General features: G+C 48.5%; 5 protein-coding genes across 5 annotated transcripts; 3 read left to right on the top strand and 2 right to left on the bottom strand.

Moving 5' to 3' along the window:
- Positions 1 to 409: 409 nt before the first annotated feature.
- On the top strand, positions 410 to 1,408 carry FTJAE_5502 (uncharacterized protein; the record flags this gene model as incomplete). Its single annotated transcript, XM_037352017.1, has 1 exon — positions 410 to 1,408. The coding sequence occupies one exon, from the start codon at positions 410 to 412 to the stop codon at positions 1,406 to 1,408; it is 999 nt and encodes a 332-aa protein (XP_037207439.1).
- Positions 1,409 to 1,518: 110 nt separating this feature from the next.
- Positions 1,519 to 3,306, bottom strand: FTJAE_5501 (murein transglycosylase; the record flags this gene model as incomplete). The annotated part of the gene is made up of 5 exons (XM_037352016.1): positions 1,519 to 2,351; positions 2,402 to 2,535; positions 2,587 to 2,704; positions 2,751 to 2,828; positions 2,880 to 3,306. 5 exons carry the CDS (start codon positions 3,304 to 3,306, stop codon positions 1,519 to 1,521), a joined length of 1,590 nt encoding a protein of 529 aa, XP_037207438.1.
- Positions 3,307 to 4,201: 895 nt separating this feature from the next.
- Positions 4,202 to 8,521, bottom strand: FTJAE_5500 (d-amino acid hydantoin hydrolase (hydantoinase); the record flags this gene model as incomplete). Its single annotated transcript, XM_037352015.1, has 5 exons — positions 4,202 to 4,216; positions 4,263 to 4,401; positions 4,449 to 4,742; positions 4,995 to 5,194; positions 5,573 to 8,521. 5 exons carry the CDS (start codon positions 8,519 to 8,521, stop codon positions 4,202 to 4,204), a joined length of 3,597 nt encoding a protein of 1,198 aa, XP_037207437.1.
- Positions 8,522 to 9,394: 873 nt separating this feature from the next.
- Positions 9,395 to 11,215, top strand: FTJAE_5499 (uracil permease; the record flags this gene model as incomplete). The annotated part of the gene is made up of 4 exons (XM_037352012.1): positions 9,395 to 9,554; positions 9,610 to 10,288; positions 10,343 to 10,428; positions 10,539 to 11,215. 4 exons carry the CDS (start codon positions 9,395 to 9,397, stop codon positions 11,213 to 11,215), a joined length of 1,602 nt encoding a protein of 533 aa, XP_037207436.1.
- Positions 11,216 to 11,624: 409 nt separating this feature from the next.
- FTJAE_5498 (uncharacterized protein) lies at positions 11,625 to 13,931 on the top strand (the record flags this gene model as incomplete). Its single annotated transcript, XM_037352011.1, has 1 exon — positions 11,625 to 13,931. One exon carries the CDS (start codon positions 11,625 to 11,627, stop codon positions 13,929 to 13,931), a length of 2,307 nt encoding a protein of 768 aa, XP_037207435.1.
- Between the last annotated feature and the right edge of the window lie 302 nt (positions 13,932 to 14,233).

The following is a 14,233-nucleotide window of genomic DNA, read 5'->3' as shown; positions in this document are numbered from 1 at the left end:
CCACTAGTCTAACTGAATGCTTGTCAGTTGGTACAAGACTGGATGAGAATGGACAGGATATCCCTGCAGACCTGCTAATTATATCATAGCTGCGACATGCAGACACTACAAGTCAATTGAAAATAACTGGTATGAAAGGGCTATGTCGTATTTGCAACACAGAGACTATCACACTTTAATATGCGCGACCAGGCAACGTAACAGGACACACGTTGTTGCATAACCGTAGAGTCATAGTAGAGTCATAGTCTGGTCAGCTTTCTTCAATTTTAGGGACCATAAATAACAAGACATTGGCACACTTGGCATGCTGGGCATTCTCCAAACTCCTGAGACAAGCTTTCCAAGAACCAACTTTATTAAAACTCTAAATTTACCCGCACCTGTCACTCTACTTACTATATTTCAAATGGATAAATCCGGCCAGAAGATTCCATCGCCAGCATACAGGCCCCCATTCCCACCAGCCTCTTCCTTGGTTTCTCAAGATGACCTAGTCCTCCCTGCAGCCTTCAACGATATATCTCCCTTGGCAAGGGAACTGCAGCCATTGAGATATGAGGCTAGAGATGAGGTGCATAGATTTCTCTGCGCCTTTCTCGATCTCTCTCGATTCAATGCCATACGCAAGATGTTATGGCTTATCGCCGTCCATGGAGCTCCCCGATCATTATACTACCAGAAGTTCCTGCGCCGCGAGATAGTAATTGCAGAGGAACTAGATCTTCATCTTGTTTGGGCCAAGTCGAGAATATTCATCAAGCCACTCCCGGACTTTCTCCTCAACTACGACTTCTGGGAGTCCAATATATCGTGTGATCCTCAGTTGCACCGAGCAGCTTGTGGGCTTCTGTACTCTTATTGTGGGCTTATTCGCTTCGGGCATGATTTGCGGGTGGCTCAAGAATCTCACCTCATCAATGAGAATGTGGACTACCGAGCTTGGTCAGATTTTGCCCGCACAATACTACCAAATCTCAATCCCAAGGACTCCAACATCATGGATAAACGATTCCAATACGGAGAGTTGCGGTTAAACCGACTCGACACGATATACCGATATTCGCCTTACAAGTTTTCCATATCCAGTATTCTCCAAGGCTTCCCGCATGCTTTGACCGAGAGCTATGTGCCTTACATGGACCAGTACAATAACGCAGTGTCGGCATTTGGTATCATTGTTATTATTCTATCGGCTTTCAATTTGTCATTATCTGCACACTCGAGTAGCCCAGATCATGATCTTCAGCAAGCAGCATATGGCTTCAGTATATTTGCGATGATTCTATGCGCCGCTCTTACTGGGTTGTTTATTGTTCTACCCTTGATTTCGTCACTGGCGACAGTCTATGGCTCTCTTATTATGCGAAGGCGGCTTGAGAAGAGAAATGAGGACCTTTATGCGTAGCTTAGCTATCATCACGCGCATGATGTATTCTTAGTGCAATATAATTGATCTAGGATGTTTATGCTTGAGATATTAGAAACAAGTAATACCGTGTTTATGCTATCATCTTCTCAGAAAGGCTTCTTTGCCTTGCAGGGGGAAGCCTTTACAAAAGTCTCGACACTAAAAGGGGCCTCGGCGAAGAGGCTGCTGGTCGCGCTGACGGAAGTTGTTGGAGTAGCAACAGTTGTAACGTCGCGCACGATAAGGGAGGTAGTCAACGAGGCAACAGTACTGATGGGGACAGTTACATCAGCTGCAGTGGAAGTGTCAGCGGCGATCTCAGCCTCAACGGGGACGGGGGTCTCTACACGAGCGGTAGCTTGAGCCTTGCCTGCGTCGGCCATGCGAGGGCTGATGGCAGCGACACCGGGAAAGAAAGACGGTCGAATGGTAGGAATGGCGATAGAAACTGTAAGGCCAAGACCATTCTCAAGCTCTCCATCCATGGTCGGAGTGGGAGCGCTGGCAGCATCAACAGTCTGTGTAGTCGTGTAAGCACCACCATCGCCCTTCTTAAGACAAGCTCCGGATCCATAAGCGTTCTTGCATACGTGCTCAACAGTATCACCCTTGTTGCTCCCAACAGTAAAGTCGTCGACCTGCATGTCGGTGCAGGGGACATCGGCTGGGCAGTTGAACTTGATAGGCCCCCTCTGATGGCCATCGGCGCAGGTTCCGGACCAGCCGGAGAAGGTCATGTTTGAGTAGAGGATACCGTCGCCGGCGATGGGTTTCATGGAGCTCCATTGTGCGTCGAGATCGAGCGTATAAGCGTTGGAGTGCCCGGCGAAGTTCTTGAGAGCAACGTTGTTGACGGTGCCGCTGCCGCCGTAGGATTTGAACATGTACATCTGGTTGGAGCGCTGAGTGTAGATGTTGTTATACTCGATGTCGTGAATATCTAGTCTAGATTAGCGATTATTGGTTATGTAAGATGGGATCAATGGCTACCAGTGTCGGTGGCTAAGGATCCCATGGCACAACCGCCGGACCAGTTGCAGAAGATGTTTTCGATCAAGAGGTGGTCAGAGGGGTTTTTGACGGTGACGCACTCGTCCTTGTTGCTGACTTCAACATCGTGGATACTAAAGAACGTTAGCATAACTCATCTTCTAAGAAATGTGAAGGGGTATTACTGGATGTTGGTTCCCCAGACGTCGATACCATCGAGACCACCTCGATTACCTCCGTGAATGGCCATGTTGTAAACTTCACCATCGGAGCAGGTGTCGATAGAGAAGTGAAAGGCGGGCGCTTGATTATGTCAGATTTGTCACTGATTAGGCGCTGAGATACTTACAGTCAACCAGAGCAACGTCGTGAGCGGAGAAGCTCTTGACGTCGGTAAATCGCAAGATGCGGGGACCATATTCATCCTCTACTTGACGTTAGTGTCTTCAACAATAATCATGGAGGTATTTGGATATACTCTTATGAAACTCATATCCATAACCCTGGATAGCTCCCTTGGAGGTACTGCTGTAAAACTCAAAGTCCTCCAAGTGCTTGAACATGAACATATTGCCTTCATCGGTGCCAATTCGGTAGATAACTCCATCGAGACGGAATGACATGGGCTTTGAAGAAGTCAATGTCACCCAGGTACTCATACCGTAGTCGCCCTCTGGGATGTAGACTTCTCCACCGCCAGTTCTGCAATCATTCCAAGCCTTCTGAATCGCCGGCCCATTATCGGTCTTAGCATTGGCCTCTGCGCCGTAGTCGACAATGTTGCAAGTCTTGACGGCAGCCTTGGCTGAACGAGTGGTGAGAGGTCCGACGTTGCCGTTCAGCTGCGCGACAGCTTGGACGGCGGAACAAACGGCAATCAATGCCGAAATAAACGAGTGACGCATAGTGAATGAAAAGAAAAAGAGTGTGGATAAAATAGGTGTAAAAGAATGACAGTTATGGAACTAAACAGAAACGACAGATGGAAACACAAGAGATCTACAATGCGCCTCCGGCATTGGGTCGACATTTAAACCACAGCATGTTTATTGGGGCCCCGCTAGTTACGGGGAGACCTGTCGTAAATCTATGAACCAGCGTTCGATGTTGATGAAGAATGATCGGATATTAATGAAGGTCATTTCATTGTGGGCTACGTCTCCCGATGACAGGGTTCTTGAAACGACCCAATGGTTCGGCACGCCCAAATGCGGAAAACCCACCAATGAGCGCTTCAGATAATCGGGTCAAAGATGCCGTGAGCCTTCTAGATTTATTAGCCCCAAACATGCTGTTTATCGATCAAGGGGTTATACGCGTACATATCTAGAGACCTCGGGTTCCTAAAAGTTATTTTAGTAGGTATGTTTGTCGAGGCAATGAATCTTGTATCATACAGAGTGTCTACATTAGACTGTTTCTCAAAGAGTGGTAAGTTCATGCACTGGAGTCTGGAGCCAAGAAAGCGGAAGTCAGTGGAAGGAAGTTGTTGAAAGATACACTAAACCGTCTGTCGCTTTACGGCATCTATGACGATTCGTGGGAGAACAGTTAGGTGTTACCTGCGCTACCAGTTTATTCTGGAAATGAACCTTAAGGCAATCTTGTTCTAACTATGTAGAACTACCCGAGCGTGGAAGAAACCTCGTACCATATGAGGTGATCAACACTAGTATAGTAGGAAGCAGATTTGCTTCAGTAGTTCTTCTATGAAATGAACATAAACCCCAAGTCATAAAAGTCTCCACGAGCCCCGTAACAAGCATTATTAACAATAGCCCCGGATTTAACTATCCCTCGTTACCAAGGATATGCCTGTGAATTTATTAGTATTATTCTCACATCAGAACGACAGACTTACTCTGCCATCCCAGCACCAGAACGTGCCAGTGTCATTGTGATTCTTCTCACTAATCACCTTGAGCATGCCCGAGACACTCTCATCAGGCTCCAAAAGCGTTCCAACATCCCAGGAACCAACTTCGCCTGAGTTCATATCACTAGTCACTGTCAGTCAAGCTCTAGTACTCAAGCAGGGAATACTCACGTGTGCACTTCGCCAGGATGGAGAGCCAGAACACATATCTCAGCCCATTTGCCCCCGCGTCTTTTCAATTCCTCCGCCATATGTCTCAGCATCTGGTTTAGTGCAGCTTTGCTCGCCGAATACGCTGCGAAGCCATCTTCATATGCCAGGAAATTGGTGGTAGACCCGGAGTCAGATGATATGAAAATTAGTTTGGAAGGAGGGTTATCCGGGTTTAGGTTGACTAGTTTCTGTGCGCAAATGATGGGGCCGATGACGTTGGTTTCCATGTGGAATTTGAAGTTATCATAAGATCTTGAAGCGCATGTTAGCAATTGTATGTGTAGGGTAACGCTTGTTGATAGGACATTACAATTCCGTTGCTCGGTTTGGGTATCTGAGGACACCTGCATTCATGACGATGTTATCAAGTTTGATTCCCTTCCTTATAAGTTCGCTCATCCTGGCAGAAAAGGCCTATACACAAAGCTGTTAGACACGATAATGAATGACTGAGAAGGACAAGTTGGGCTGACATCGATACTGTCGCTACTTGTGACGTCGCACTGCTCGAAGATAAAATTATCTGGGCTACCATGTGCTTTCATCACTGCTGATAGTCCTGGTGCGTCTGGGTTGCGAGCCACCGCAATCACTCGATTTCCTGCCTGGAGAAGCTGCTTGACATACTCAAGACCGATTCCCCGCGAAGCACCGACCACTACCCATGTCGCAGGTGTTTCGGTTGTATCTGACATGATACTTATCTGGAAGGTTATTCAGAAATTGAGTTCTGCAATGAATCTTTGGGTTCTCTGGTGTAAGTTATGATCCAATACTGGTTGCGGGAACATGGGGGGTATTTAATAAATGTCTTGCCCTGAACGATACCAAGGTTGAGATTTTATGCCCATATTTAGGTTAGCGGAAAAGTGTACTGCGGCTGCGGGGTAAGGCATCGCCCGACATATCGGTCCGGATGGTCGACCTGTATGCCCACGATTTTGACCTCTTTAACCTCGGGAATGTCAATAATAACTTCTTTAAATGCTAAGCTTATACCTCTAGATGTTGAAATCAGACGCTCTAGCTTCACACTACCTCTTGTATACGTCTAATTAAGCATATTCTCTTATTACACTCACAGGCTCCACATACTCCCCAAGAGGCTTATAAACAACACCATCATAACCAAATGCCTTCGGTCCTCCAATCTCTATACCAGACGGTGTTCGCGTCCACTGTGGTGAGCACGTAATGCCCAAGACAGTTACTCTATACCCGTACTTGAACTCCGGAACACCTAGTGCTTTGCCAGACCCATTATCCAGCACAGCAATAAGATCAGGGACAGATGCGATGATCTTGGTTTCTGAGCCGTCAGCAGCAGTGTGCTCAGCAAGAATGTTTTCGTTCTTGAATGGGATTCGCAGTGTTCCTCCTGAGACTACAGCTGTCATTCGCTCCGAATCGCCATCGTCTTGGTCATCGAATGCTTCAATGCGCAGGGAACCATGCGAGTGTCCCTTATATAATCTCCTCTCGACCTCGACAATTTTGCCTCGAAAGAGTACCCTAGCTGACTTTAAACCACCAGCCTCTTGGATGATCGACTCTGCGACTGTCGATAGCTGATTGCTGTAAACACTGCGTGCAATACATCTGCCTACCCTCCAAGCAAGAGAGCAGGTATTCAGCACGCCATATTTCCGCACGTACTCGGTAGTAGTGGGCTTAGCGGCCATACCGACTCGGCTTCCCATCTCGGAACAAGACGCTCTCAGTGCTCTGTCGACAATCTCATCGTCTGGCGCTCTAGTCATGATGATGCTCTTGCCGTCGCCGGAATCAATAGCACAGGGAACAAGTTCCAGTGGTTTATGTACCGCGAGTGTAGTCTGCCAGTATGTAGGATATGCTCGGCCCATCCAGTCGCCGTCGATCACGGGTGCATTGAAGAATCGCGAGGAGCCGACGAGCATCGGCTCCATGCCATTGGCACCTCCAATTTCTAAACCCATGACTGCGTCGATGCTCTTATGGCCGAGATACTCCATGAGCACGTTGAATGCTTCGACTGTCTCGGTTGACTGCAGTCGCTCTACCGAAACGGCAGGAGATCCCATGTGGCCGCCCCAGTAGATGAGGGCGTCATCTTTGAGGGAAGACTGGTCGATTATGCGAATAGTGTGACCTTGTCGTATGATATCCCGCAGTTGGATGAAGCTTGGAGCTGGAGTGCCACCACCCGCGCAGCCGAGCACGTAGCATCCGTCAGCCAGCCAAGCCAGATCTGTCTCATTGAGTATCCACTCAGCGACGCCCTCGTCGTTGGCCTTAATGGTAGGTGTGTATGTAAACGGATCCACAGGAATATCCTCGATAGTCTTGACAGCTCGATTCTTTTGCCCTTCAGGTTCATCACCAACTTCGTCATCATCATCTACAGCCTCGAGCTCCAACTCAGATACATAGCCCTTGAAATCGACGTCTCCCACTGCTTTAACAATAGTTCGAACTTGATGAGACACGTATTGCAGTGGAATACTCTCAACATTCGCCATAGTGATACTTTCAGGGATGGCACCAGCTTGAATGGCTCGCTCAATGGCCATCGCCTTTGCACGCTCAAGAGCCTGTGACTCTGTCTGGTGTGCTGTGCTCTGAACAATATCGACGTCACCGCTGACACGAGAGATAGCAGCACCAATGGCATTGGCTACATCGTGGAATGGCGGGAGGATGACCTTTGAAGCACCTGAGATATCCTCTGGTGCAAGCACAGCACCTCCGCCTACCAGAAGGACGGGCAGCGGATCAGCAGAGGTCTTGATGACATCAACAGCTCCATCAAGTAGCACCTTGATGCAGTCTTTGGCGCATTGGACAAACTCGGGTTTCAGGTTAGCGAGCCTGCTCTTATCACCCATATTTGCTCTTCCAAGGGCAACAGCGATATCAGATGCCGTGCATGTATTGCCACCAAACACAAGAGCTTCTTCAACAAGGTAATGACCAACCGACTCAGGCCCAACCTTGACTTTTCCATCGACACTGCGCACGAGTGAACCACCGCCAAGTCCAACAGAGTGTAGATGGGGCATTGAATAATTCACCCTCACTCCAGCAACTGTGACGTAGGCGGAAGCTTGTCTTGGAAGTCCGCTTGGTAGAATCACGCCGATGTCAGCTGTAGTTCCACCAATATCCACGACGATGGCCGAAGAGTTGCCGCCAGCGTCGATCCCAGCCAAGTATGCAGCTCCCCTCATGGAGTTGGTTGCTCCAGAGGCAAAAGTCCTAATGGGTATCCTAGCTGCAGCTGCTGCATCGAGGGTAGTCCCGTCGTTCTGAGTAATGAACAGTGGACATGTCAGGTTGAGCTTTTTCTTGGCCTGGTTGAACCTCTTCATTGTTTTTCGAGCATATTGGAGGATAGCAGCATTGAGGATGCTAGCGTTTTCGCGCTCGAGGAAGCCAATGTTCGCCACCTCATGTGAGCAAACGACATCGATTCCGGGAATTTCTCGTATGATGATGTCTCTGACGCGACTCTCTTGCTTGAATACCTCGTCGATCGGAGAAAAGACGCCAGCAATTACAACAGTTTTCAGATTCTCTGCCTTGATCTTTTCGCATTCAGCCACTACTTGGGCTTCTTTGACAGGTGCTTCTTGAGACCCATCAATATGCAGGCCTCCATCAATGATCCCGCAGTATCCCTTGATGATAGCGGCCAGATCGGGCGGAAAGTCTGAGAACGGAGGTACTTCTCGGAGAAAAGAACGTGACAGTCTCAAGACGCCGACCTTTTGAAGTCGTCGGGCATCTCTCTCCACGACTGCATTGATGAAGTGTGTTGTGCCGACTGTGATGCTCGCTATGCGCTGAGGAACTATGTTGCCAGATTCAATGACGGCTCTAACAGCGGTCTCGATTCCAGCGGTCGCATCGGGTGTGGTTGGGGTTTTCTTGAAGGCGATGACTCCGCGTTGAGAGTCGCCTTGGGCAGCGAGGGCGACGTCTATGGCGACGGCGTCGGTGTTGGTGCCACCGACGTCGACTCCTATGCGTATAGTTTTATTCAAGGTCATGACGAGTAAAGGTTGGAGCTTTAAATCTGGAGTCTATACAGCGCTCCGGTGAAAAGAAACTTGCGAGTGAGAATATCCAATGCGTTTCTCATATAACAGAGTCTCTCACATCATTGCTATGTACCATAGAGAGTGGAGCCCACGTTTAGCTTCCATGAACCTCAAGGTTACATTCGTCTGCGGGGTTTCTACTCATATCTCGAAGATAACGTTGCGGGGTTGAATGAACTCCTCTGAAGTTTCTTGATTCCTCAAACGGTGCAATTGACCCGAGCAAGTGGTTCCCCTATCTTCGGTCAACTTTTGTCGGGATGAAACAATCCGAGAGTGTTGATCATGGTCAATTATCAGGCTAAATGCCGCGGCATCTCCAGATCAGGAATGCCGACACGGCAATTGATGCCGGGCTCTATATTATCTCTCTATCTATAACTTATCTTGGTCTGCCTATGTTTTACCAACAAATCGGATAATTTCCCTTCTCATTAAATTACCCGTATGTCTACAAGGCCATTTGTGATACGACAGTTTGGTTCCGGGCTCCGGGCTCCGGGGTCTCATCTGCCGGACCGGATATGAGTTCTTCTTCTGGAATGGAGTTACACAGGACTCAACTTAAGTAGGACGAGATGGTTCGAATCATTATCTGTCGGTTATGAACCCCTCTTTTTGGGCATCGCACAATGTAACCCAACCAGACGGTAGTGGCAATGATTGCTTGCCTAGCTTGCTTATTATCAAGACATCCAAAATGATAAGGGACCTAATAAAATGAATGAGAACCGACCGAGAGTATTGTGATCGGAAGGGTTCACCTCAAGAGGACCAAGTTCCAATATCCATCACTCCGACGTAAAGAGATCCCCTGCCAGTATGTCGCTCAAAGCCATCTTGACCTGGACGAGACTGCCTAGCGCAGATAGAGCCGTCTCCAATGTCTGGATCAATGACGACATCCGCCCGCTGGAGCCAGAGCGTCGAACATGGAACACCATGACCTTTATATCTTTCTGGTTGGTCAACCAAGTCGCCAGTAAGCCGCCACCCTCAAGTTCTGTAGACTTACATGTAATTTGACACCCATCTAGTATCCAACTGGCAACTGGGCGCTTCTCTCGTCGCCACCGGCCTTAGCGTCTGGCAAGTCGTCATAGCCACCTTGATTGGTAAAGTCATCATCAGCTTGGTCGCTATCTTCAATGGCTATACAGGTGCTGAATGGCACATTGGCTTCCCTGTCGTTTCAAGATATATCTGGGGTCCATACGGATCTTTCATTGCCATCGTGCAGAGGATTATTCTCAGTCTGGTATGGTTCTCTGTGCAGTCGTGGACAGGCGGTCTCTGCATCTCTGTCATATTGTCCGCTTTGTTTCCAAGTTTCCAAAGACTGGGAAACGTATTTCCTGCATCATCTCATCTCGATACGAAGCAATTCGTTGGCTGGATTCTCTTCAATGTCTCCATGATTCCAGTTCTGTGGATCCACCCTCACAAGATCAAGAGAGTTCTTCTTATTTTCAACATCATTGCGTCGGTCACGCTGATTTCTATCATGATCTGGTCGCTGGTTGAAGCCAAAGGCGGTGGCCCTCTGCTTTCTGAGAGTGCAACAAAGATGAGCTCTCATGACCTTGGCTGGGCTATTACGTCAGGTGTAACAACTGTTATTGGTGGCATAGCAGTTGGACTGACTAATGCAAATGATTACACCCGGTTTGCTCAGAAGCCTGGTGATCAGGTGTTTGGGCAGTGGTTTTCCATCATGTGAGTTACAACAATAACAGGGATCTGTAAGTGCAGCAACTTATACATCTATAGCTTTTTCGGCACTCTGTTTCCTCTCTTTGGTTGCCTCGCAGCATCGGCCACTCAGGGTATCTGGGGCGAGGCTATCTGGAATCCTCGTAAGTCCCATTCTCTAGCACCTCCTCATTTAGTCCATCATCACTAACCGTCTATCAAGCGTTGATCTGCCAACAATGGCTCGACAGAGACTACTCCTCTAGTTCAAGAGCCGCCGCATTCTTCGCGGGCCTAGGCCTTGTAATGTGCCAGATTGCCATCAACGTAGTTGACAACGCATACAGTGCTGGCATGGATCTCGCCGGTCTCGTCAGCTCCTACATCAACATCAGACGAGGTGCTTTCATTGCACTAGTCTTGAGCGTTGCCATGTGCCCGTGGGAGCTTCTCTCTTCAGCCAGCGTCTTCATCTCCGTCCTTTCTGCGTACAGTGTATTTCTTGGGCCGATCATTGGCATTCAAGTCTGCGATTACTGGCTGATCCGTTCCCGCCGCATCAAGCTCTCCGATCTCTACAACCCTGGTCCTACCAGTATTTATTGGTTCAGCTGTGGCTTCAACCCCAGGAGCTTCATTGCTTGGTTCCTTGGCTTTGCGACTCAATTGCCTGGATTTGCTGCTGCTGTAACTCCTGATAAAATCAAGGTTGGCGAGGCTTGGCACGAATTGTTTTATCTTGCATTCCCGCTGGGGTTCGCCATCTCATTTACTGTTCATTACGCTATCAATCGTGTGTTTCCGCCCGCTGGCTTGGGGCTCGTTGACGACATGGACTACTTCGGATCCTTTACTGAGACTGAAGCCCTCAAGTTGGGTATGGGCCTAGGATCGGAGGGAAGTGAGAAAGACGCTGTGATTCAAGGCGTCCCTGTTCAAACAAAGAGTTAATTATGCGTATACGTCTTTGGAATGCTTAAAGCGGAGAGGGAAAAGCTGATCTTGCATATAATCATAAGATTTTGTCTTGAAAGGATTCATCCACTTCTGATTTTCCTTGTATCCCCCTCTTTGGGTGCCATCGTGTTGCCAAGACGTAAGCATGGTATGATTTATTACGGATCAAGGAGCTTGACTACCGATAATACAGTGAGATATATATTTCAATCACACTCCACTATCTCACACCGCCACTTTGCATTTCATTTTTGCTTCGCTTATTCTACCACTTATGTACTGTCTGTCTATTGTCGTATAATGCTACCATATCAAAGCAATTTGACACTTCAACTACTATATCAGCCTAGCCTTGTATCTCCTCAACAATATAGAACAAAAAAGAAAGAGACGACAACTAACAATGTCGGACTACGATGCCTTCGACCGCAACATGCGAGCTTCTGTTAAGCGCAACGGTGAAATCGACGACGTTCGCTACTGCAATCTCATGCTTCCTCGCAGCGGCCCCGAGTCTCCCGGGCCTCATTCCGATGTGAAAGGACTAATGTCATGGCCGCGTATCTGCGGCGTCTTGACTGACGAAGAGATTGCTCACACGATAGAGACAGATTCATCGTGGACGTCTAAACCGCGCGGATGTCGACTGCGCATTACGGTCACAGATCAGGAATCTGATGATGACTCTGATGTCCTCTTGGATGAGGAGGATAAAAGGGGACCTTGGGAGTCGCACGAAATTCCTGGCAAAAACAGGAGGAGGGCGGACCTGACCTCGGTCGACCCAATCGTGTGCCTGGATGCTAGTGGCGTTGGTACCTCATATGTGCTGAGCCTAGGGCTGCTGATCAAGACGCCATCTTTGGGCCGGGTGACGGAGGTGGTGCTGGAAGAGAATACAAAGAAGACCCTTGCGCAGGTGCCTCCGGCGTGGACGAACTACAGCTTTATCACGCTCGCTAAAGTGTTCAGTATCATTGCTATCGCACTAGAACGTGTAGAGTTCCTTGGCATCCACTCAGAGATGGGAGAAGCGCTAGGGAAAGCGAGATTAGAGATTCAGGAAGAACTCTTGAGAAGCCTGGAGGCTCACAAGAACGATACAAACACACTACAGATTGCAGCACCCGTGCTACCGTTTCTGCCACTTGATAAAATCTGTGGTGGTAGGCAACTTCTGAGCTTGAAAAGCTTACAAGGGCTCGTCTCGAGGGTTGTGCCTTATTATGCCGTTGCCCCGAGGGTTGAGGTGCATGAGGGCTCATGTGGATGTTTACTACCTGGGGGTATGACAGAAGGAGACAAGGGACCCGGTATCTCTGAAGTCAAAACCACTCCAAGGAGATTCTATGACGCCTTGCAGAGTAGCGAGGCCGATCTCAAAGACAAAATAGTGACCAGACCGGTGGATGAACCGGTGGAGAGCTACATAGCACTCTCGTACCCTTGGAACTCGTACAGTTCTCAAGATCTGGAAAGGATCATTGGCATAGTCCATGAGGTATTGAAGCACCGCTACTTCTGGGTCGACCGATGGTGCATAGACCAAGACAGCTACGAGGACAAAGAAACCGAGGTACCCAAGATGAAAGACTACTACTCGAACGCTGAGTATACTCTGATCCTTCCTGGCATGACATTCCCACTCGAACTTGCACAGCTGAAGGCAGAGGGCCCTAAAGTTCGGGTATACAGCCCAGAGCTAGTTCAGCAGGTCAAGCAGACATGGGAGAGCTGCGAGTGGAGAAAGCGCTGCTGGACATTGCAGGAAGCCATCATGAGCAAGCACTGCACCTTCTGGACAGGTCAAGAATCAGCCCCCCTGATCGATTGCTCACAGCTCGTGGGAGTTTTATGCAGTTCGCCGTTTGGTGACAGCTATATAAATACCCTCCCTCACCTGTCAATGGAAGTAGGCCATACGGACGAAAAAACCTTGGTGGCCATGGCAGCGACGATAGCGGACCCGACAGAGGAATCTGTATATCAGAGGGCAATAGTCAGATGTTCTACTCACGGCACCATCCCAGACGCGAATGCTTGCAAACGTCCTTTGGCAGTGCTGCTGGACAAGTTGCGCGGGCGGGAAGCGACTCTAGAGCTGGATGAGTACTACAGCCTCTTCTCCATGGCATCGGATAAGCTTCCCGCTGTTGATTACCGAATCGACGTTGTTCAACTCGTAGAGAGACTCTTGGGTACTGGTGCTCTAGGTGCCAATATCTTATTGACAAGCACTAGGCGAGACAGTGTTGTCAATAGGAGTTGGGTGCCTAAAATTTGCGCACAGCGACAATTCTCAATGATGGGAGATGGTATAAACGCGGCGCATCCGCAAATCTCTGATGGTGTAATGGTAGTCGCTGCATTTCCAGTTAGGATGAAGACTGCAGATGATGGCAGCAGCGACTACTTTGCTGAGGGCACCAAGATTTACATGGTGTACTCCTACCCAGCAGAAAAGCCCTTTGATGTTGACATGGACTTTACTATACGTCGGAGACTGAAGAAGGCGAGCCAATATCTCTTCATACAGCCGGTGCAGTGGGATTTCTCAGTGTTCACCAGTGGTTTAATACTCTTGGCCACTGAGGAAAAGCAACCAGGAGAACACCGAGTGATGGATGCTACTATCATGGACAACATGACACAGCATACATTTTTGCAAAACCGCCATTTTCATGATGGCAAACCATTTCGTCTTGTCTAGTTAAAGACTGTGTATAGGTCGAAAAAAAGGATATGGGCTTTATGATGGGGACTGTCGTTACAGCTGGCTCGACTGCCAAGCTTTACTGTACAGTAACAAAACAGCCGATACGCGCGCCTAGCATCATGGCAATCCATTGTTTGGCAATACTTTCATGACAGGCCTAGGGTGAAGGAAATCGATAGTTTAGATGATGCGATAGAATTTCAACTAATCATATCTATAATTCTAACCACTTCGGTATCACATGAGGCTAAGCAGCGGGAAAACTGGTTATACGCGGCGGCCTCCCACAATACAAA

Source organism: Fusarium tjaetaba, assembly GCF_013396195.1.
Source record: "Fusarium tjaetaba strain NRRL 66243 chromosome Unknown NRRL66243_c0000106, whole genome shotgun sequence".
In the NCBI taxonomy this organism is placed as follows: domain Eukaryota; kingdom Fungi; phylum Ascomycota; class Sordariomycetes; order Hypocreales; family Nectriaceae; genus Fusarium; species Fusarium tjaetaba.
The sequence above is the reverse complement of the archived record's forward strand: the minus strand, read 5'-3'. Positions and strand labels throughout refer to the sequence as shown.